Here is a 23,638-nt window from a genome sequence, read left to right as displayed (position 1 = left end):
CTTCCTGAAAGAACATTCCAGTGAGAGAACACTAGAGAGTATAGATCTTGCCTAAGAAAAACTTGAAGGTGGACAGCTCAGGACTAGTAACCAAGACTCCTTTTGACCTAGGTGCTTTCTAGCTTTCTCTTTCATTAACCTTGTATATGGGCCACACATATGGTCTCCTGGTTACAAGACAGCTACTATACCTGAAAGTCACATCTCACTTTCAGGCAGGAAGAAAAGCGAAGAGCCATGCTTTAGGTCCTCTAAAGTTATCTACTTTAAAATATGCTTTTGTTGACAACTTCCATCCATTCTCACTGGCCAGAGGTGGGCCATAAGGCCAACCTCAAGAAAGTGACTCATTTAGTAAGTGCTCAACTATTGTGCATCTGTGTTTCTCTCTGACAGGGACTGGAAATGCAAAAGATAAAAATGACATAGTATAGCTTCTCAAGGAAGCTTTGGAAGAATTCCAACATTTAACAAAGGCAGTTTAACAAAGGCAATCAGGCCTTTTGCAAAGTCAACAGAATTTAGCATCCCAAGATCTGTGTTACGGACCTGAGACTGGCACCCTCCCAGTGCTTTGGTGACTGGGCTGCTTGCCAGGGTCTCACCACGCTGAACCTGTCTTCTGTCGGACAGAAACACTGAAACTCTGCCCACTCAGAGGTTGTTTATGAGGGCCAATTGTGATATTGCAGAGTGCAAGCCAAGAATGACTACAGAAAGGCAGCCCTTTACTAGGCAGGACATAATGGAATTCTATGCCTTAAACTAGGTGAGTGATGCCTCTGCATGGAAGAAGGTGGATGCATTATTCAACTATTCAGGCAGAGATGTGTATATGTATGTGTGTATTTGTGTGTGTGTTTTGTGTGTGTGTGTATGTATTGTATGCATATGTATATACTTGTGTGCTAGTACTGGGGTTTGAACTCAGGGCCTGAGCATTGTCCCTTAGCTTTTTTAACAAAATTGTTTTATTGTAAAGATGCTGTATAAAAGGGTTACAGTTATATGAGTAAGGTAATGAGTACATTTTGTCTCTTAGATTTTTCACTTAAGTCTGGTACTCTACCACTGAGTGACAGCCCTACTTCCAGATTTTTGGTGAAACTGGAGATAAGGATCTCACAGACTTTACTGCTTGGGCTGGCTTTGAACCATGATCCTCAGATCTCAGCCTTCTGAGTAGCTAAGATTAAAGGCATGTGCTACCAGCAGCCCAGATAGAGAAATAGTGAAAGGGAGCATTTCACAGCTGGAGGCAGGAGGAGGAGGAGGAGATAAAGATGGGTACTCTGCTCCCCATTCTTGCCATCACCTCATTCATATCTCAGTTGTTCTCTAATCGAACCCCCGAGGAGGGCAGTCCATCTGGTATGCCCTATGATGAGTTAGATAGGTAAGCACAAGCGTCCTGGTGCTGGTTGCCAAGGCCCGAAGCAATGGTGGTGGATTTATGGGCCTCCAATCACTGAGGCATGTCCCATTTCACTCTCACTTCTTGGAGATAACCAGAGGGAAGGGGCTTTCTAAAGCCTGCTGCTCTACAGAGTGAGAGTGAAGCTTTGAACTCTAAAGACAGAATGTAGAGCTAGATGTCAGGCTGTAGAGTCTCCTTTGTCCATTCTTGCTCCTCATTCCATTTGCCAGCAGAGGCTTCTGAGACCTTCCAACCTTTTATGCATCAGTCTCAGCTCTTCCTTCCCCAAGAACTGCCTGCTGTATTCACCCTCCTGTCTCCCATGCTCCACCAAACAAGCTACCCCAGGGAGGCCCTGGAGTCCAGGTTGACTTGGGCCATGGCCTCTGTTCTAGGCTTGATTCTGTGATGGGAAGAGAGGCAATCTGACAGCTCTATACTCTACAGTTCTCATATCAGGCCCTGGTGGCCTGATCTAGGCAAAGACAAAGAGAACTATGAGTTATTCATGCTTTGGTTCTCAGAAAACTCAGTGCAAAATCAGTATCCAAGTACAGTACCCAACAAGCCAGGGAAGACGTCATCATTTATTAGGGTAGAGTGCTAATTGAACATTCAGCATCTACCCGGCTCTGCACTAAAAGCTGGGGTTACAGGGATGTGTTAGAAAAAACAAGTCAAAATCCCAAAGTTCTTGGGCATGTAACATTTACCCAAAAGTCAGCAGTTATAAATAATAGACATGTGTGCTATGATGATTGTGCCAGGGCCCTGAGCACAAGGAGAAAGTTGTCAATCAGACCAGGGATAGAGGAGGGGATGGACAGGGAAACAATTATGTATGACTGCCTGGAGGAGACAGTGCTTTCAGGAATCAATGAGTTTGTGAGATAAAATATAGGACACGCAGTAAATGTGAATTTCAGAATTTCAGAAAAATATTAGAAATATTTTTATATATTTCCTAAATGTTATGTGGGATACACTTAGGCAATACATTTTTCATTGCCTATCTGAAATACACATTTTATTGGGCATCCTATATTTTTATTTTCTAAATCTGAGAACTGTATGAGTGGGGTTTATATAAAGAAAACTACAGGCAAAGGTGGACAGCAAACAGAAGTGAGTGGGGCTGGGAAAATGTAAGCATTTCCCTGAGAGTTTACCCTGAGGTAGTGAGAGATGAAGCCAGAGAGACTCTGGATGGCAAGATCCTGATTTCCTAATGCAGTCTGGACTTCAAACAGCAGACAAGCCAAGGGTCTGTGAAGGTCTGAATCAGAACTGCCATCTCCAATTCTTGAAGATAGTAATGCACCCACATTTATTTATTTATAAATATATGATTATATTTGTGAATCAATAAAAATTCTTAATTCCATGGGCTGGCTCAGTGGTAGAGCACTTGCCTTGCATGCCTGAGGCCCTGGGTTCGATTCCTCAGTACCACATAAGCAAAAAAGAAAAAAGCCGGAAGTGGCGCTGTGGCTCAAGTGGTAGAGCGCTAGCCTTGAGCTGAAGAGCTGAGGGACAGCGCCCAGGCCCAGAGTTCAGGCTCCACAACTGGACCTCCCCCCAAAAAAGAAGAAGGGGAAACAAAGGAGGAGGCTACAATGCTTGATAAGAAATGTACTCATTATCTTGCCCATGTAATTGTAACCCCTCTGTACAGTATTTTCGCAATTAAAAAAAATTCTTAATCCCAGTTTAACAAAGCCTCATCTGAAGAGTGAGGCAGTTGTGCCCATCCAGACAGAGAGGATAGACACTGACCATAGCTATTCAGGGTATGAGGAATGCCACTTTTGAGAGGTCACTGCTACTGGTGAATAAGAGTGGACAAATTCTGGGCAGATCCCATGAGCCATGACAAAGTTTCCCCTCAGAAAGTGAAGAGCATTCTAGTGGATTGCCTCAACTGAATAGCTGTGTACCAAAGAAGCAAAAGGGTCCAGCAGTGGCAATGGGGATGACCAGCCATCCCACATCAAGAATGGCGCGGAAGGGCATGTACCTGCGGAAGAGGTAGGGTTGGGCTTTGCCTTCTACTCTAATTTCTTTTCTTTCTTTCTTTTTTTTGTTGGTCATGGGGCTTGAACACTGGGCTTGGGTGCTGTCTCCAGGCTAGCGCTCTACTGCTTGAGCCACAGCGCCACTTCCTCTACTCTAATTTCTAAAGGTTCTTTCTAAACTTTTTTCAAAACTCAGTAGCAGATAAGGCAAATTTTTGAGAATCAAGGGCTTGAGATTACTTGTGCATAGATACGGAAGAGAAAAGAAGCTCATCCAAGCAAAAACTTCACTGGACTTCATGGTATCTGCATTGAATACTGTTTCAAGATTTCAATGTGGACTAGATGCTGGGGATTCTGTGTCTTTTATTTCAGAGAGGTAGCAAAAGAAGCATTGCTTGTTCTTCTTTAGAGATGAAAGCTAAAGTGAGGGGAGTGTATTTCTTGGGAGCCCCAGCCTGTTAGGGCAGAACTGAGGCTGGATCTGTGTTTTCCGACTTTTGGTCAGGATGTTTTTCTCTGCCTTGTACCAGATCTGCCACTGCCATTCTGTTCAATACAGCTGGAGGATGGAGAGTAAGATAAGTGTATCTTTGGAGAGTGTCCTAAAAATCCTGGAACAGGGGAGGAGCATGGGCTGGGGAGGCTCCTTCTTTCCCAGGTTTGAACTCTGTGTGTGGGACAAGGCCACCAGGTAGGCACCTGGGAGGCCCCTCAGTGACCTTGCTTGGCCTGGCAGTCAGCTTTGAGCATGGGGAGACTGACTAATGCCTCCTTAAGCTAGTGTTATGAAGCAACAGAGAATGCATTTCCAATTTTCATGTACAGGCACCTGGAGGTGTGAGGAAATCAAGAACTTCTTTGAAATGAGGAGTGATTTAAATCTTGATGTCTCTTATATTCATTTAAACCACAGGAGCTAGGAGGGAGTCACAGGCTTCGCCAGGCCCACAATTCTCCTAGTCAGGCAGTCTAGTTTCTGAGAGTGTGGGAGGTCAATAGCATGCTTAAAGAGCCTTTGTTCTAGAACATTCTCCTGTACACACTCATACACACACACCATTAGAGAAATGGAGACTGGGATTTGAATTAAAAAAACAACAACTGGACAACATGAAAAAGGAAGCAACATATCTTTTGCATCTCTGAAACAGGAAGAAGATTCCATCTGCTCAGGCTAGTGCTAGCTGGCAGTGTATAAACTGAACTACGGCGAGTTTCCAGCCTTCCAGGTGTGGATGGACATCTATCAGTGAAATGTGAAATAAGACCCAAAGCCTTCCTTGCCATCTGAGTCTTGGGCTCAGGTTTGGAGTCTGGGTTTAGGACTCTGGGGTGTATGAATACTGACACTTTCTATTTGACCTGGAGCAACTCTGTAGCAGAATGGTGACTGGAAGGGGTGTAGAGGAGGTTGGATATTTGGAGTGATCATAGTCAATGTGGGTGCCCAGATAGAAATAAGATTCTCCCATGAGTGGATATTGTGTGGTTAGCTCCTTATTAATACCCTGAACTCATTTCCAGAATTTTAATAGTGACAATACTGACCTAAGTCCTGAATCCAAGTTTTCCTATCATTTGTGAAAACTGTACAAACATGAGTGAGATGTCAGTTAAGTCTGGATTTCAAGTTGAGAGGATGTTATCTGCAAACATGGTATCTCCAATCAGTGAGTAAACAGACTCATTTGCCTTGGGACTTAGGGCCAGACCAGAGAAGAGAGAAGGACCCCCTACCAACAGCATTTCCCTCTAAATGACCTTTGAATTCAGACGCAGTTGCCTGATCTCTTGCCTTCTAGGCTCTGTAAGGAATGTTAGCTCCTCAGGTGAGCATTGTGAGTTACTATGGAATTAACCCTTGGCCATCTAAGCCATGCTATATCTTCTCTTGTTTCCTCATTCTTTCCTCTGGGCTTTGGGCAGCTTTTATTGACCTGGAAAGGAGATAGAAGTAGATGACCTGCTGATGCTTCCTACATTGCGCTGTGGACTCACAACCTCTATGTGGCCATAACTGCTTTAAGAAAATAGCCTTGGGTTGGGTGTGGGTAGCTCATACTTGTAAATCTGGCTACTCAGGAGGCAGAGATCTGAAGATTGTGGTTCGAAGCCAGCCCAGGCAGAAAGTCTATGAGACTCGTTGCTTAAATCAACCAGCAAAAAAACTTCAGAGTAGTCCTGTGGATCAAGTGGTAGAGAACTAGCCTTGAGCAAGAATAGCTCGGGGACAGTACCCAGGCCCTGAGTTCAAGCCCTAGTACTAGCATGCACTGACAGACAGACAGACAGACAGACAGACAGACAGACAGACAGACACACACACACACACAGAGTCCTGGTTCTTCACAAACTCTAGGAAGTTTTATTTGGAATCTGTCCATCAAGAAATTAGGCATGCAGAGTCTAAAGCAAGCTTCCCTAGAGCTTTAAAAACAAGCTGGCTCAGTAAGACAGCACTTCCTAGAGTCGAAGGCTATGGTATTTTTGCCAAATGGGGTGACACCACAGTGCTCAGATGGGAGTTTTGGCATCCTTGGCTTGGTTTTACCCACATTTAAGGGAACTTGAGAAACTGCTTGTTGTTTCATGCCCACACTCCCAGCTCTCTGGAACCTAATCCTCCTTCTCCATAATAGTTGAAACATACAAAGATTCTCAGGAACTGGGAGGTGGTGGGTGACAATTAGACTTCTGTTCCTGGATGCTAGCTGAAACTGGTCAGCTGTTTCTGTGATACTGTTCACTTTGTGCTTCTACCTTTTGGACCTTTGGTTTTGACGTGAGGTTCTTGGACTGGGCCTGGCCTTCATGTTTACAGAGGCCATGCTGATAAGTGTACATGTGTTTTTAATATTTTGGCTTTCTCCACCACAAACATGTCAATGTGTATTATGCATGTGCATATCTAGACGTGCTATTGGCTAGCTAGGATTTGAGTAGCCTTTTAAAATCTTATTAAAAAAATTAATCTGTCCTCCCAAAGCTACCACTTTTTTGGGGGGGGTGTTAGTACTGGGGCTTGATCTCAGAGCCTTGGTAAGTTATTCCTTAACTTTTTCACCCAAGATTAGCATTCTACCATGTAAGCCAAAAATTTTCTGGCTTTTTGGTGGTTAATTGGAGATACGAGTCTCATAGACTTCCTTGTTCAGGCTGACTTCAAACTGCTATTCTCAGATCCCAGACTCCTGCATAGATAGGATTACAGGAGTGAGCCACCAGTGCCTGGCTCCAGAGCTGCTTTCTTAAAGCAGCTTCAGCCAACTGATGCATGCTTCCAAAGCTAACGCATTCATGAGCAACATGTTCCAAAAGGAGCAACTTTGACCTAGTGCCTAGATGACATTAAGGACCACCTTTAAATGTGCCGCTTGGATACAGATTGCATTTTGGACTCAGTAAACAGATGGGAATACCACCTTCCTGACCACTATGTAGTCCCTAGTTAGCTCAAGAGCACTCAGTTATTAGCCTTAAGCTAGCTATACAGAACAGAACCGTGGAGAGTAGAACAGCCATGCTGTTGCTTTAGGAAAAAGAAAAAAAAAGTATAAAGGGAAAAGCTGGGCACTGGGGGCTCACACCTATCATCCTAACCACTAAGGAAGCTGAGATTTGAGGGTGGAGACTTATTTCGAATGAACCAGGAAAAAGTTTAAAGTGGAGCTGTGGATCAAGTGATTAAAAAAGTTTAAAGTGGAGCTGTGGATCAAGTGATTGAAGGCCAGCCTTGAGTGAAAAAGCTACAGGACAGAGCCCAGGCTCTGAGTTCAAGATCCTCTCCGCCTGGCCGCCCCCGCCAAAACAAAAGTCCTCATAATCTCTTGAAATTTGGGAGTCCTATTACTGTTCCTTGCTGTCAAACTGACCCAAATTAACTACAGTGTAAAACATGCTTTTTATCCACCTCACACTTCTGGCTACTCCTCCACTCCTTGTCTTTCCTTCTTGTTAATTTCTTTCTTGGTTTTCTCTTATTTACTTATAATTATTGCTTTTAAAGGGGTGTTGACCTGTGTCTAGTTCTAGTAAACCAAACCCTCTCGTCCAGTGAAGCGATTGGTTAATTGCAATGCTGACTGACCGGGTAATGAGTGCAGCTCGCGGCAGCCGGGAGCTGATTGGCTGCGCGGGGAGACTCCAGGGCTTGGCGGCCGGAGCCCCGCGCACTCCAGTCCTGCAACGTCGGGAGTTGGAGCCGCGCGCTCGCCCGCAGCCCGCCGCGCCTCTGCAAGCCGGGACGGCGTTGGGTGCCTGCGCCTCGCTCTCCTCCGGCGCGAGCTCCCTCCGCGGCTCCTGGGGGCAGGCCGTGGGCCGCCACCCTCTGGAGACCCAGCAGGAGCGCGCGGTCGCGGAGCCCGACAGCGTCCGGAACTGCGCCTTTTGTCCCTTGGAGATTTCCTGGAGTTTGCGGCGGGACGCGGGCGTGAGGGCAGCGCGGGCAGCCCCGACGTCGCGGGAGCGAGTGCGGGGAGGCAGCATGGGCAGCGGGCGCAGCGCGGGGGGCCGCTACGGTGCCGCCTGGGGCGTGCTGCTGGCGCTGACCGCCGGGCTGATGGCCGAGGCTTCGGCCAGCGAGTACGACTACGTGAGCTTCCAATCGGACATCGGCTCGTACCAGAGCGGGCGCTTCTACACCAAGCCGCCGCAGTGCGTGGACATCCCGGTGGACCTGAGGCTGTGCCACAACGTGGGCTACAAGAAGATGGTGCTGCCCAACCTGCTGGAGCATGAGACCATGGCCGAGGTGAAGCAGCAGGCCAGCAGCTGGGTGCCCCTGCTCAATAAGAACTGCCACATGGGCACCCAGGTCTTCCTCTGCTCGCTCTTCGCGCCCGTCTGCCTGGACCGGCCCATCTACCCGTGCCGCTGGCTCTGCGAGGCCGTGCGCGACTCGTGCGAGCCCGTCATGCAGTTCTTCGGCTTCTACTGGCCCGAGATGCTCAAGTGTGACAAGTTCCCCGAGGGGGACGTCTGCATCGCCATGACCCCGCCTAATGCCACCGAAGCTTCCAAGCCCCAAGGTAAGGACGGGGTGACCGACCGCACGCGCGCGCACGCGCGAGCCCCGTCCCCGCCCGGCTCGCGCCCCGCCGGACGGGCCCCGGGGACCCGGCGAGCGCCCCAGCGAGCACCCCGGCTGCCACGCCCCGTCTCGCCACCCCCCCCCCAAGCTGGAGTAGAGAAGTGCTGCCAGACGTTGTCCTCCATGGGACATGAACGATTCCCAGTTCCCCGAGTGCTCGAGGTGTCGCCTTGCGCCTCTCGCGACCCCGATGCCCCGCGCGTGTGCGTGGGAGCGGCTGGGCACCTCCGCCAGGACAGCGACCCGGGCCGCTCCCAGGAGCTGCGCTTCTAGGGATCCAGTCTCTTTTTTCATACCTGAAACAAAGCCTCGCGCCTTAAGGAAAAAGTGCTTTTCCTTTCCTGTGGGAGGATTCCCAATCCCCATGCAACATTTTTAGCGACCCACTGGGATGTTCCCATAGGAAAAGAGCACTCTGGAAGGAGATAATGCCGTGCGCAGTGTTAGTTTTCTTTCTTTCTTTGCGGTTGTTGTTGTTTTCCAATACCTTGAAGTCCTGTGGACTGCCGCAGAACTGGCTGCGCGGGGGAAAAAGTTTAGAAACGGCCGAGATTTGTAATTTTTTTTCACCTCACAACTGAGTTCGGGAGATTTAAGGGGTGGAAAAATCTCCGAACAGTATCTTTGCATACCCCTCCCCCCCATTCGCTCATTTACACAAATCCTCGGGTAATTAGAAAGATAAAAATGTAATTAGCGTTTTGTTTATCTCCCCCAGAGGGGGTAGGGACCTGCAAATTGGACTTTGCAAATTCCTAATAGCCCTAGACCCGTGGTTCCTCCCGAGCCCCTCCTATTTAAAGGGCAATTAAAGAGTGAGGAGGGGAGAAAAAAATCTGGAAACGAAGAAAACTAACCACCAGCTCAGTTTGATGGCCTGAATTCTTCCAAAGCAGGGGTAGGGAGCAGAGACATGCAGGTAATCAGGAAGCCATGACCCCTGCGTTCTGCAGTGTTTGTTTGTTTGTTTGTTTTGGTGACAGTAGAATTTGCCTGGGTCCTTTAACTTGTGGTTGATGCTCAAGAGAGGGGTGGGCAGTCACCTGCCCTCCCCCTCCCATCCAAGTGAGCATAAAGGTACTTGTGGGCTACTGGGAACACTGGGAATACCCTTGCTTGCATTAGGAGAGACTCGCGTCGCTGGGATCTCCGCTGAGGGGCTTAGGCCTTGGGTGGTTTGTGGCTGTAGCCTCTTGTTTGCCTGTAAGGTGACTGGTCTTCTCTCAGAGTGAACTTCCCTGAAGGTGCTGCGCTTTGGGAAGGAGAAGGGTGCATTCATTCCGCAGGGCGAAGTCTGTGGTGTTGTGTAGGTGTGGAGTCATCTGTCTGCAGAGCTTCCTTTCTTAGGTCCTGCTGCTGGGTCAACCAGGTTCTGCCCAGAAGCTGTGGCCTGTCTTCTTTGGATTGGGTTGCTCTTGATGATTACTGTTACCCCTTTCTGGGACCATTCATTGGTGGGCATGAAGTGGAGATCTCTGAGGAAATAGCTTTATGGTAAGTGGTTGATGCCCAAGAGAAGGATGAGGGGGACTGAGGGGCAAGAATCCCCCACCCCACCCCCTTCCTCCGAAGGCTGCCATGGTATGGAAGAGTTCCACTATTACCAGACTGTACATCTTGGGCTGGTTGCTGAGGTTCCACTGTTCTACTCCCTTCTCTTCTGGGGTCAAATTGTCACCCACCTTTGCTGACTGGAGGGGAAAAACCTGGGGAGAATTAGTCAAGAGTGGAGTGGGGCTGAAGGTCGTTCTTTCCTCTGCAGTTTTGGTGAGAGCAATTCTGGGAGGGCTCATGGTTCTTCTAAGACTTCAGCCCTCCATGAGGAACCCCCACATGGTATCCTCAAAGGATATCATGTGTGCCTGCCTGCGTGTGTGCCTGCGCGCAAGCAAGCAAGCAAGCATGCACTCCTCTGTGCCCGCATTTAGGAGGCAGGCAGAGACATATCAAACTACTGGTCCTCAGAAACTTATGGATGGTACATTTTGATATTACATGTTAGTACTCTTATTTGCTTTTCCTCCATTCTTTGTATTCTTTGGTATTAAAACCAAGTTTTCAAAGCAGTGTCAATCTTTGCATACATTATGTTGGTTTCTGCTCATATTTTCAACACATGGAATTTTAAGGGTATTGGGCAGCCCTTAGTTATTAAGGGTAGACTTAATAATGAAAAATGAGTCAAAAGAGATTTTCTCAAAGGCAGATGCCCAAGCTACATGGGCTTCTGTTACAAGAAGGGCAGTCACTTCTTTTCCAGGAAAGTGATTTCTAAATCTTGCATTTATATTAGACAAGTCCAAGAAATTGTTTTTCCCCTATCTTGCCAGGTTTAATGGTGGGAGTGGTAGGAACAAGCCCATTTCGTGTTCAGTACAGTTGTGTTGTTAATCATGTTGTGTTTTAAGCTTGCCTGGGTATTTTAGATACAGCTTTTAGAGGCATCATGCCCTTCCTCCCTCCCAGATCCTTTCTTAGGATCTCTTTCGGCCACTCAGTGAGCTGGCTAGGGAAGATCTGGTGTGTATGTGTGTGTGTGTGTGTGTGTGTGTGTGTTAAATATTTGCATGTGTGTATTAGACAGAGACCTTGTGTGTGAGGCAGATTTTGTGTATGTGTGAGAGAGCATGTATGTGAGAGATCTTGTATGTATATTATGAGATCTTTGTGTGTATGAGATTTTCAGTGTGTAAGAGATTTTCAGTGTGTGTGAAAGACCTTGTGTATGAGAGAAAGATCTTGTGTGTGTGTGTGTGTGTGTGTGTGTGTGTGAAGGAGAGATCTTGCGTATATGGGCAAGACACATTTGTGTGTGAGAAAGATCTAATGGTGTGAGACAGAGATCCTATTTGTAAGAGAGATCTTGTGTTGTGTGTGTGTGTGTGAGAGAGAAATATCTTGTGTGTGTGAGAAGTGATGCATGTTTATGTGTTAGATATGACTGTGTAAAAGGTCTTGTGTGCATGTATGTATACTGATGCAATAATTTAAAAAAATTTAGAAGAGTGACATAATTTTGATTCTAGTCTTTGCCCTTCTCCTCTACTCTCCTTTAAATATTGGTAAAATATGAATATTAACAAAATACCAAGCTTTTTAGTTTTTGTTCTTATACTCTGAACATTTAAATATACCTCACAACTGTAGATTAGTTCCCTTCTCAGAGGAGCGAGGATGGATTTCGCTGGCAGCTCAGCCTGCAGGGCCACAAGGACACACAGGGGCACAGATAAATATTGCCTTACACATTCCTCTTCCTCTCCCTGGCTAAAACTTCTCAGAGCTGAGTCTGGCAGTGAGAAAATGGAGGCTAGGGGGAACCATGTTGAAAATACATAGCTCCCAGTAGGGAGCTCTTGCTACTGAGGTCCCTAACATCCAAAGGAAATTCATGGCACTAAGAAAAACACCTTCATGGGGTGCAGAGTCCTTGGCTGCCAATAGGATCCAAAGGAGATGTGGTGAGTGTGTTTGGAAGACACCTAGCTTTATATTCACAATGCTCTGACTTTGGTCGGTATTATATTCCTAGAACCTTGAGCTGTGATAACTTCTACTTAAAAAACAAAAGCAAACACAAAACTAACGAAACAAAGAAAACCTTGAAGCACACTTTACACACCTGGTAGAGCTCACAGAGTCCTTTCCATGTTGCAATACTTCTTATCCTTCTTTCACTCCTTGGAAGCAAGAACTGTGATGGAATATTCTGGGTAAGGTTTTTCTTTGGTCAGAAAAGTTCTGGGTGCAAAGCATAGTCCCAACATTTGGCCTAAAGAAGTCATGCCAACCTCTGTTTGGAGTATAGTTCTTGCTGCCCCAAGAATCTGAAAGCTATTTGACCCTGAATACACAGTGCAAGGGAAAGCGAAATGTGTTGGGACAGGGGCATGGCCTCTGCTAGGCCCTGCAGGAAAAGGTCTGGAGAGAGGTTATCTCCTGAGTGAGGCAGGATCCTGGGTGGATGGTGTAGCTTCCTCCTTTCTGCCTTGGGGAAGAGCCGTAGAGGAGTCCACGAGGAGGGAAACGATGTGCTAGAACCACAGTAAGAAGAAGAGAATAAAGAAGAGGTACTTAGCTCACCAAACTTGGTCTGACTCGGCCTTCTAGCACCCTTGGCATCCACCTTAGTCAATTTTCCTATGCTCTTTAGCTGCAGCCCAGCTCAGCCTCCTATGGTGTGTGTGTGTGTGTGTGTGTGTGTGTGTGTGTGTGTGTGTGTGTGTGTGTGTGTGGTGATTTTCTGGATCCTTGATGAGCATCAAGTTTAACAGATGAGGAGGAAAAAGAGGAGGAGGAGGAGAAAGAAGAGGAGGGGAGTGGGGGCGGGAAGCCAGTGATGAGAAGACACTTCCATTGACCCTGGAGGACTCTCTGGCAGCACATTCTCTCTGCCCTTTTATAAGAAATAGGGTCCTCTTATCCCCTCCCCCAGCTTCAGCAGCATTTTGGCTTGTGGGAGGCCTCTGGTTCTGGCCTCAGATGTCTCTTCCCCCTGGGCCAAGCCACCTCCCAGTAGCCTGCCTGTCTGCACTCACCTCTTCAAAGCTCTTCCCAGTCCCTTCTGAAAGAGCCTCTAAGGTCTCCCCCCATCCAGCTCTGTCCTCCCATTTGGTGGCCCATTCCACCCCCATTCAGCTGTTGGCTTCCTGCTCAAATCAGGCCACTTACTGCAATGGGCCTTTTGAAGAGGGGACTTTAGGGCCCTGGGGCTGAAGCTGATAAGTCTGCTTTTTGCCTGGCTTCTGGAAAGCTGATCAAATGATGAGCTGATTTGTTAGTCCTCTGCAGGTGGGACAGGAATTGGATGCAGTTATTTAAAGGAAAGGTGGAAGGACAGGAAGCAAACAATGACTCATTTTTGTTTAAGCCAGCTTTTTCTAGGGACTCACGGCAGCCTAGTTCCATCTACTTTTTGAGTGGAAGCTCAATTAAGTGTGCTGTAGTCAGCATCACTAGACCAACACTTTTCTCTTTTTCTTTTTTTTTTGCAAATTTATTTGTGTGTGTGTGTGTGTGTGTATGTGTGTGTGTGTGTGAGTGAGTGTGTGAGAGAGAGTGAGAGAGAGAGAGAGAGACATGAGGCTTGAACTCTGGCCTGAGCGCTGTTCCTTCAGCTCTTCAGCTCAAGGCTAGTGCTCTACCACTTGAACCACAGCGCCAATTCTGTTTTTTTGGTGGTTTATTGGAGATAAGAGTCTCACTGCCTTTCCTGCCCAGGCTGGCTTTGAACCACGATCCTCAGGTCTCAGCCTCCTGAGTAGCTAGGATTATAGGAGTGAGCCATGGGTGCCTGGCTTAATTTCTTTATTGTTGGTTTAGAGGTGATTTATAACAAGGTTACCTTTACATATATCAAGTACATTTTCTTCCTTTGGCTTACTATCATCAGTTCCCTCATTCTCTCCTATTCTCTCCCTCCCATCTCTGCCTATGAGTTGCATGGTTCACTTTCATCAATGTCCAGTACAGCCAGTGGGCTCTGATACTGTACTTTTTCACCCATTTTCTGCTGATTCTGTGCCCTCCTCCCCCTTTCCCTCAGATGTGCACGTGTATACATCGTGTATGAGGTAAAGAATACGGAGTCATCAGAAAACAAAAGGACAAATTAAGAAAAGGTCCTTTGTTTTCCTTTGGAGTTTGTTTCTTTGGAGTTCATTTCAGTCTGTATGTTATTTTATATACATATGAGTTGGTGCTTGGGCATTACAACTTGGTGATTTCTCCTAAAACTATCCTCTTTTGGTCTCACTGTATGTGAGTGTCTGGAATCCTGTATAATTTGTCATATCCCATTGTGTTGTAAATCTAACTTATGCAGATCAGGGAGAACATGTACCGTTTTAGACCAACACTTTTCAAGAGCCATTCTCCTACTTTAGATACTGGGTATAAGGGCCCAGGAATCTTTCTTGATTCTCAGGACATCCTTCTGAAATTCTAGAAGACCTGTAGCTACTTTGCCTGGTCCTCAAGCCAGTCTCTTCCCTAGTGCTCTCCAGCCCCATAATTTATAACTTCTGCTTCTTTCTCTTTTTCTTCCTAGGTACAAATGTGTGTCCCCCATGTGACAACGAATTGAAATCTGAAGCCATCATTGAGCATCTTTGTGCAAGCGAGTTTGGTAAGACATCATTCCTGGCCACTTCTGGGGCTTTCCTCTGGGCTGTGTCTCCAGTGAGATGCAGTGCATTTCAGTGGAGCTTTTCCTTCTCTGCCTCCTTCTCCAGTTTCTGCTTTGTTCAGGTAAAGAGAAGGATCTGGACAGGTAGAGAATAGACCAATATGAGTCATTGTACATATTTTGGGGAACCCTCTTGAGGGGTGGACAGAGGCAGACTTAGAGACAATTAGACAGGAGCCAGGGAACACACCAGGTCTTCAGAGGCTGCCCCTTCTCAGTGCCCCAGTGAAGCCTTTGGTGGGCTCTTTCATTGGGGTTCATTTTCATATTCACCCCTAGGTGTCAGCACTACTCTTCCCAGGGTGTCCTGTTAAGAGGGGAGATTTTCATGCTTGGGGGATTTAGAGGTGGTAGGGGCAGTCAAGTTCTCCGAGGCAAAGGAAACTGATATCCCAAGAGTGGAATTTTCCTCCCTTTTCCTCTGTCATTCAGGGTTAAAAGAATTCCCATCAGCACCTGCAGCTCCTGGAGCAGGGCTGGTTGAGGTCTGGGGGCCAGATCCGGGCATAGTCCTGCGTTAGGGACATTTGGAAGACCTAGTTCCAAACACCTTGGCATCTCTCCTCTGGGAAAATAAATGTGAATGTCATCATCTTGGAAGGTCAGCTCCTTGCAGCTGCCTCTGCTTTTCATGGATGCAGAGAAACAGCCTAGGACAGGGACAGTTTATTGAAAGACAAGTTCAGCCTGACACTGAACAACGCATTTTTCCTAATTTCTACATTGTGTCCCTGAGGTTGGATTTCTTACAAAATTCTTACTAGGAAAAACATAAAGGTAGGTAATGTGAGTCTTTGTGTCCATTTGAAACCGCCTCCTCTGTGTTTTCATCAATCAGATATGACAAAGTACAAGAAAGGGTACAGGTAAGGTCCCATGTCTCGGTGAGTCACACACATGCGGGATCACACATGAGACTGAGGATATTGTACATCATGGCAGGCACACACTCAGTGTTTGCAACTGAATGTAAGGTCGGAGAATTCAGACCAAGAGGGGATATCACAAGAATGGGGTTTCTCTCCCTTCTCTCCATCACTCTGGGTTGAAAGAAAGTTCCCATCAGCACCTGCAACTCCAGAGAGCCTCAGGGAATTGTATCTTGGTTGTGGCTTTATTTTGATATTAGGTGTGCCTGCCTGTCCCCTTGGATCTTGGAGGAGGATAATACCTCCAGAAAAAAAAAAAAGGTCCCCAGTGAATTCTACTGCTGATATTCGAGTCACATCCTTTCCTTGTTGTCATTCTTTATTTTATTTTAAAAACTAATTATGTTTTTGTGACAAGGTCTTGTTCTATTCCCCAGAGTAGCCTTGAACTTGTGATTCTCCTGCTGTAGCCTCCTGAGAGCTAGGATTACAAGCATACACTACAGATGCCTGACATCTTGTCATTCAGAATGAACTTAGAATTGAAGACATTTGCAGTGATGCATGTAGTCTGATTGTTCTTTCATGTAACTAATGATCCTATCATTTGCTTCTGTGTGTGTGTGTGTGTGTGTGTGTGTGTGTGTGTGTGTGTCGGTACTAGCTAGGGCTTGAACTCAGGGCCTAGGTGTTATTCCTGAGCTTTTTTGCTTAAGGCTAGCACTCTACCACTTGAGCTAGAGTTCCACTTCTAGTTCCTCTTGTTGGTTAGTTGGAGAATAGAGTATTATAGACTTCCCAGCTTGGACTGTCTTCAAACTTTCATCCTTAGAACTCAGCCTCCTGAGTAGCTAGGATTACAGGTGTGAACCACTGGCACCTGTGTTAACATTTGCTTCATAATGTTAACATTCATGCTGTATTGGGCTGCGCCAAACTGGGCTAAGTCAGGCAGGTCTTCCTGTACAATAGTCTGTGGGTGCACAGTTGCATACTACCTTAGCAACCAGTTTTTTTAAATCTATAAAGGCATATTGGCTTCTTTCCCAAACATACATTTGAACATAGAGGAAGCAAAAACATAAGTAAATCTCCCCAATATCCTGGCAAGAAGCCTTTTGTTACATGACTATGGCAAGAGAGTAAGCTCAGATATAGATAAAATCCCAAAGGATAGCTGAGGACAACTAAGGGAATGCTCTTTGAATGTCATTGATCTTCAAATATGGTAAATCATAACACTCACATTTAGAAGTTGGCCCCTTGACATTTTCAAAATCCAGGAATCATATTTCTAGGGAGATTGAGGGGTAATGAATGCATTAGTGGGTGCTGTTTTGTGTTCATGTAATTTAATCAGGTTCAGCTCCTTGGGGAAGAATGATGGAAGCCCCTAGAATCCAGTGTGTAGTTGACTGGCAGGTGATGAATTTCCTGTCAGAAAGCTCAAACTCTAGTATGGCTGATCATTGCTGTGCATGTATCCCTTTACTCAGTATTTATTGAGTACAAAACACTAGCCTCAACACTGTAATCCCAAATTGCCTACCTACAATAAATTTAAGATTTTAAAGTAATTTTAAGTCTTTTACGTTGTAACCAATCAGTAACCAGGGACTTGCTAGGTATTTATGACTCAGTTTATAACTCAGGCCGTAGACAGGGCTAGGGGAACTCAAGGCCAAACTTAGTGTTATGAAGCTAAGTAAAGGACCAGGTACTGGTGGCTCACGCCTATAATTCTTTATGTTCAGGAAGCTGAGCTCTGGAAGACTGAACTTAGAAGATCGTTGGGCAGGAAAATCAGAGAGACCATCTCTGACATAACCAGCAAAAAATTGAGCTCCAGGCATGGCTCAAGCGATAGAGTACTAGCACCCAGCAAGCCTAGCAAGGGTGAGGTTCTGAGTTCAAACTCTAGGACCTGACTAAAAAAGAAAAAAATTGATAAAGAGAAGAAAAAAGACCACCACATCTTTAAGCTCAGAATCTTTGTCTAGAACTGACCAACCCCACAGTTGGTCAGGTCTCCCTGTCCACCAAGGCTTTGTGACAGTTAAAATAGATACATTTGGTAGACTTGGGCTGAAAAGCTTGAATGTAATTGATGTAAAACATAGGGTAGAAGTCTAAAAGGGGCTCTGGTAACTCACCTGGCATGATGGATGACCTTTCCTACTGCCTGAGAGCCTGCTAACTCAGCAAGTCACCAGGCACTGTGAACCAGAATGATTTGCCTGTGTTAGTGCTAGACTGTGTCTACAGCATTATTTCCTTCTTTAGCCCAGACATTATTTCCTTCTTGGGGTCATAAGGTCCTCTGGGATCTTGAGAACATCATATCAAGTCCTCTTACTTAGATAGTGAGGAGTCTGACATCCCCCTGGAGTTTTTTTCACTCACCTTGGGATTACCTTTCCCACCTATGAGATGATGAATGTGCTGACACCTCACCATTGATGTATTCCTCTGCACAGCGGGAGGATAGGGTGTGCTAGACTGTTTTGATGGACACAAATTTTCTAGGGTTTGTGCTTGTGAGGCTCTTTTGTGTGTGGGTGTGTATGTGCTGGTAATGCAGCTTGAACTTGGGGCCTTGTGCTATTTACTGCTTGACTTTTAACTGCTCAAGGCTGATACTTTACCACTTGAGCCACACCTCTACTTCTTCCAGGTTTTTTTTTTTTTTTTTTGCTAGTTTACTGGAGATAAGAGTAGCTAGGACTACAGGCATGAGCCACCAGAGCTTGGCTTCTTGTGAGCTTCTTTAAAAAATACTTTGAATTCCCCCTCCCCCTCCCAGTTTCTCACCCATTTAGGGGTTGAGCTTAGTAGAGTCCTTCTTAGGCGCCTAGAGAAGGCAACCTTCATTTCAAGTGAGCAAAGCAGTCAGCCAAACTGATGGGATTCAGTTAGGAAACAAAGAAATTTGGAAATGCAGATTGACACACACAGAGAAGAAAAAGAGTGTTTGACTCCCCACAGCAGTGGCCTTGGATGGGCAGGGTGGGTGGAGGCACCAATTGCTGGAAGGCATTCTGTGAACCCCAGAAAGAGGGAGGTGTGTTCCTTGTGGGGTCAGCATGCACACCAGCCTTTCTGCCAGCACATCCTTAGATTTTCACAGTCACTGTGTGGCCTGGGTATGCCCAGCCCATTTACTTTGTCCCTGGGCAGTGTGGTTTTTCAGCTCTCTGGTAGGATTGTCTGGCCATTTGTCTTCTTTCCACCCCTGCACTCTACCCCTCTGTTCAGAGCACATTTTTTTCCCCCAACAGAGGAAAACATCAGCAGAAAAGCCTGTGTAGTGATGCTCAGGAATGCAGCTGGATCAGCTTGGATCAAGCACCAGATGTGGAAAGCCAAAAGTTAGATGGTGCAAAGTCTCCAGATTCAACATGGTGTCCAACCTCCTGCTGTGCTTCAGTTAGGGCACACAGCTGTTTTTTGTCCTCTGCTTTTTCCTGCAACAGGGTGCCCTGTTTGCCTCTTGAACAGAATTTGCAAGCTGCCACACTAATAATCTTGGTGTTAACAGCTCAGTGCCCATAGCTTCCTTCCCCCCCCCCCCCCCCAACCTCCCAGGTTAGTTTACCTCTGGGATAGGAAGATCTGATTTATAACTGCTTTGAGGTTAGACTCCTGCCTCCAGCCACTTTCTGGAGCTGCTTCCCAGTACCTGTAACCCCCAAAGCTTTCCTGGTAGATATTTTCTTGATGAAATACAGTGCTTTTGCTAAGGGAGATCAGCTCCTTTGGTTCTATAGTCCTGTATTTTCTTGCTGTGGAAAAGATTTCTTTGCCCCCAGACATTTTCCCTGCCTTCTGGAAAGACTTTTCTTTTTGCCTGTATATTTCCTCATCAAGAGAAAAAAAAAAAACCCACACTGTATTTTGCATCTTAAAATTAGCCAAATAGAAAAGGAAAAAAAAATCCACTCTCGCAGTCAGCACTTGGGAGCATTTCCTAGAAGAAATGTTCTCACGGTCCTAGCACCTCTGCATGCCTGCCTTTACTCTTCCTCACAGGTCTCTCAAGATACTTGGCTGTGCTGTTGGATAAAATACAGTGCCTCACCTTGCAGAGAAGAGTAACTTGTTCTCTTGCAAAAAGTAGGCTCAGCTTTTCCAAACTAAACCTTGAATTTCCTCTCTAAGGATGAGGAGCTCCACTGCCAGCTCAGTAACTAAAGCTGCTGTAAGTTACTTGAGAACAAACTCTGTGTCCCAGGCCCCATTTTACCTGATGGCAGATGCTGGCTAACTGTGAGATGCAAGATTTGCCTTGCACCACTGACAAAGAAAACATACTTAACGCTAAATGTGAAGAAAATCTAAGTCTTATGGTGAACAAAACAAGCCTAATTTTACCTAAATAGTCCCTGGCACAGTGTCTCTGGTAGGCATAAAATAAGTTTGTCACAAGGACATGTGAAGGACAGGATATGGCAGGGACTTGAAATTGGACTTCCTTGTTTGTAAAGGAAAGAACTTCTTTCTCAGTGAATATTGCATTTGTTTGCTAATTTCAAGGAAAACTGCCTGCCTTGTTTGGGGTAATTCAGGGCTATGTGTCTATATGAAAAGCAACCCTAACATCTAGAAATCTAGTTAGGTCAGCAGTAGAGGTGGTAAAATGAAAACAGTTGGGTCTTATTGTCTCTGAAGATCTATAAAATAACCCGGTATCGGTGGCTCATGCCTGTAGACTTAGCTACTCCAGAGGCTGAACTCTGAGGATCACAGTTCAAAGCCAGTCTGAGCAAGAAAGTCTGTAAGACTCTTAGTTTAACTACCAAAAAGCTGGAAGTAGAGCTGTGATTCAAGTAGTAGAGCACTAGCCTTGAGCAAATAAGATCAGGGATAGTGTCCAGGCCCCAAGTTCAAGCCCCAGGACTGGCATACACAGTAAAAAAGTGCTATAAAAACATACCCCTGGGGCTGGGAAGGTGGCTCAGTAGTAGAGCGCTTGCCATGCATGCCTGAGGCCCTGGGTTCGATTCCTCAGCATCACATAAGCAAAAAGAAAAAAGCCGGAAGTGGTGCTGTGGCTCAAGTGGTAGAGTGCTAGCCTTGAGCTAAAGAGCTGAGGGACAGCGCCCAGGCCCCACGACCAGACCCCCCAAAAACCAACAACAACAACAAAAACCAAAGAAAACATACCCCTCCCACTGATCTGTGAATGTCTAGACAGCTGTTATGGTGTTGCCTGTGTGAAAAAACATGAGGTTGGCAACTGGTGGTAGACGCATGGTCCAGGGTGAACAGCTCATTCTAAATAGGCCCTTAGTGTAGAGACAGTGCAGGGACTGTGGCTGAATCTGAACTCTTCAAAGCTTTCCAGTGGGTAGGATGTTTGCAGTGTTAGTTACCTGTCATGTAGGGGCTCAGATTTCACAATGGGCCCCAAATCTGGGGTCCAGCCCCAGGAATAGGGCCCTGGGCTGTTTCTGGTAAAGTCATACATCAAGGAACCACAAGGGAAGAGCATATAGAGCCAAATGCCCTTCTCTGGTGAGCCTAGGGTATTCTTTCTCTGTCACTAGTTCTGTGACTAGCTCCTGACTGTAACTGTCAGAAATTTCACTGAGCATTGCTTTACTAGCATCTTTAAAAGACATGAAAGTAGAGTGAAGGATGAGAAAGGACATAGGCATCCAGGACCCATGGATGGTCCATTGCATCTTCTGGAACTAAGTTCCATTTTCTTTGGCTTTCTCTCAAGAGGATTATGCATGTCTACCACAGTGCAAACCTCCTAACATCACCACAACCACAACTCGACTTCCCACAGTGAGATGGTAGCAGATGCCCGGATAGAGATTGTTGTAGGAACAGATGAGATGAAATAGTATCTCACAGGCTGAACTCAAGAGCTGTTCCTTTCAGTTTCCCGGAAATGGAAGTAACCAGAGGTCGGTTCTGGCAGATGAGGTTTCCTTCACAGGCTTCACCAAAAGAATGAGGGGTGATTTTTAGTACTGTCCTCTGAGGTCAGCATTTTGATTCAAGTCTCCTTTTAACCCTTCACCTCCATGCATCATGCTGAATGAATGCTAATCCTAGGTATATCATGATGACTGGGTCAGGTCCAGCTGATACCCTTTTATTCTCTGTGGTTAAGTCCAGGTCTGATTAAGTTATTTCTTGGGATGGACAGTTGACGAGTAGTATGGTCTAGGTATCCTTGGAAGATGCTCCAACCTGCAGTTCTGTGATTCTCTTATAAGTAGTCCTGATTCACTGCCTTCCCTGCACCTGTCTCCTTCTCTTCCTCCCTCTCTCCCTTCCTCTTTTTCTTTGTGGCAATATATCTAAAATGTACAATTTTAACCATTTTTAAGTGTTTAGTCAGTAGCGTTAAGTTCATTCACATTGTGGAACAACCACCTTCACCATCAGTCTCTGGATATTTCATCATCTAAACTGAAACTCTGTAACCATTAAACATTACCATTGCCCCCTTTCCCCAGCCCCGGTTTCTGTCTCCCGCTACTCTCAAGACCTCATGGGGTAGGGTCGTATAGCAATTTCTACTTACATGTTTGGCTCATTTTACCAAGCATATATCCCGATCTCTTGATGTGTCCACTAATTCATGGAGAAAGACAGCAATAAGAAGCGTTTGCCCCTAAGTACACCTTTATTTTCTGAAGCTTTTCTGGCGAGGGTGAGAAAGAAGGATAAGCAGCTGGACACAGGCTAGGCTTGCTGCCCAGTTCTTTGGGCAGTGTTCATCTGTTGTACCAGTTTGTCCTTGTAGAGGTAGGCTGAGTTGAATAACACTTCAAAGATCATCCAGTTTATGCTTTCCTTTACAGACAGAAAGGTATGACCAAGGAGTTAGTCATTTGGTTGTCCAAGGCTGCTTCACCTAGATCTCTGACAGTTATTCCTCTTACCAGCACTGCCCCGCAGTCAGGCCAGATTGCATACCCTCTCACCTTCCTGTGTTCTCATGCATATCACTTCCTGCCCCACCAGGGGTGGTGAAGGAGCTCCCAGTCAAGGGGCATTTGCTCTCTGAGTGTGGAATTTACAAGGACTGATGTCTGTGTCTCACACACTGAAGGAGCTCAGCCATTGTTGGATTCCTTCTTGGTGGAGAGGCAGGCAGGCTCTGGGCCAGACAGACTTGGATCAAATCCCAGCCCTTCAAACTGAGCGACCCACCAGAAAGTCTCTTAGCCTCCCTGGGCCTGGTTTCACCATTTGCAAAATTTGGATGGTAATTCTAATGTTACTATGTTAATTAATTAATTCCAGTTCCTGGAATATGGCTGCTATTCAATTCATAATAATGATCTCTTAGTGAAAAGAACTATTTCAAGATGAAACCTAGCTAAGGAAGGCGGAGACTAAGTGTTCATAGAATCAGCTTATGGGGGGGGAGGTGGATTAAGAATTGGAATGGAATGTTCTGGTTAATTCCATGGTTAGAAGAAGATTAAACTGAAGTTCTTTTAAAAGACCCCTTTGGAAAACCTTTTAAAATTTCATGCAGCTTTAAGGTACTGTAGTTAACAAAAACAAACACAAAAATACAAATACGCCCCCTACCCCAAGCTGGCCCCCTCCTCCCTTGCACAGCTGGAAGTGAAGGAGGTCTGATGTTAGTTAGATGACACTCTCAAATCTTCCTACAACTTAGAAACCATTAGACAATTAGGCCAGAATCTATACCAGTTCCAGGACACGCCCCCTGAAGGTTTCTTTGTGTTTTTGTGTGCTTTTAAGAAATCTTAGACCTAATATATTTCCCTCATAATTTATTGGGGTCTGTTTCATGGAGGGTTTAGAGTCCTTTTGTGTTAGTGTACCTCCCTCTCCCTCCCCTTTTTCTCAAGCAATACCTTGGGGGCAGATTTCCTTTTCTTTTCCAACAACTGCTTTTTGATATTCAAACCCCCACCCTCCAACTAGACTATATTCAGAAGCAAAGGAGCATTTAAATATTGGTAGTTTTCATCCAGTTTTGCAAAAATGAGCCAGAAGCTCCAATCTGAACACCTCCCCCCCCCGCCCCCCGCCCTTTTTTTTTTTTTTTCTTTTGGGTCC

At 45.9% G+C, this 23,638-nt stretch overlaps 1 protein-coding gene across 1 annotated transcript in view; it reads left to right on the top strand.

The window, feature by feature from the left end:
* The first annotated feature begins 7,643 nt into the window (after positions 1-7,643).
* Positions 7,644-23,638, top strand: part of Sfrp1 (secreted frizzled-related protein 1) — a 42,866-nt gene continuing 26,871 nt past the window's right edge. Inside the window, exons 1-2 of the mRNA XM_013024743.1 lie at positions 7,644-8,462; positions 14,574-14,651. Coding sequence (XP_012880197.1) covers positions 7,919-8,462; positions 14,574-14,651 — 622 coding nt within the window. The 5' untranslated portion in view covers positions 7,644-7,918. The remainder of the gene's footprint in view (positions 8,463-14,573; positions 14,652-23,638) is intronic.

Source organism: Dipodomys ordii, unplaced genomic scaffold, assembly GCF_000151885.1.
Source record: "Dipodomys ordii isolate 6190 unplaced genomic scaffold, Dord_2.0 Scaffold4, whole genome shotgun sequence".
NCBI classification, from domain to species: domain Eukaryota; kingdom Metazoa; phylum Chordata; class Mammalia; order Rodentia; family Heteromyidae; genus Dipodomys; species Dipodomys ordii.
The sequence above is the reverse complement of the archived record's forward strand: the minus strand, read 5'-3'. Positions and strand labels throughout refer to the sequence as shown.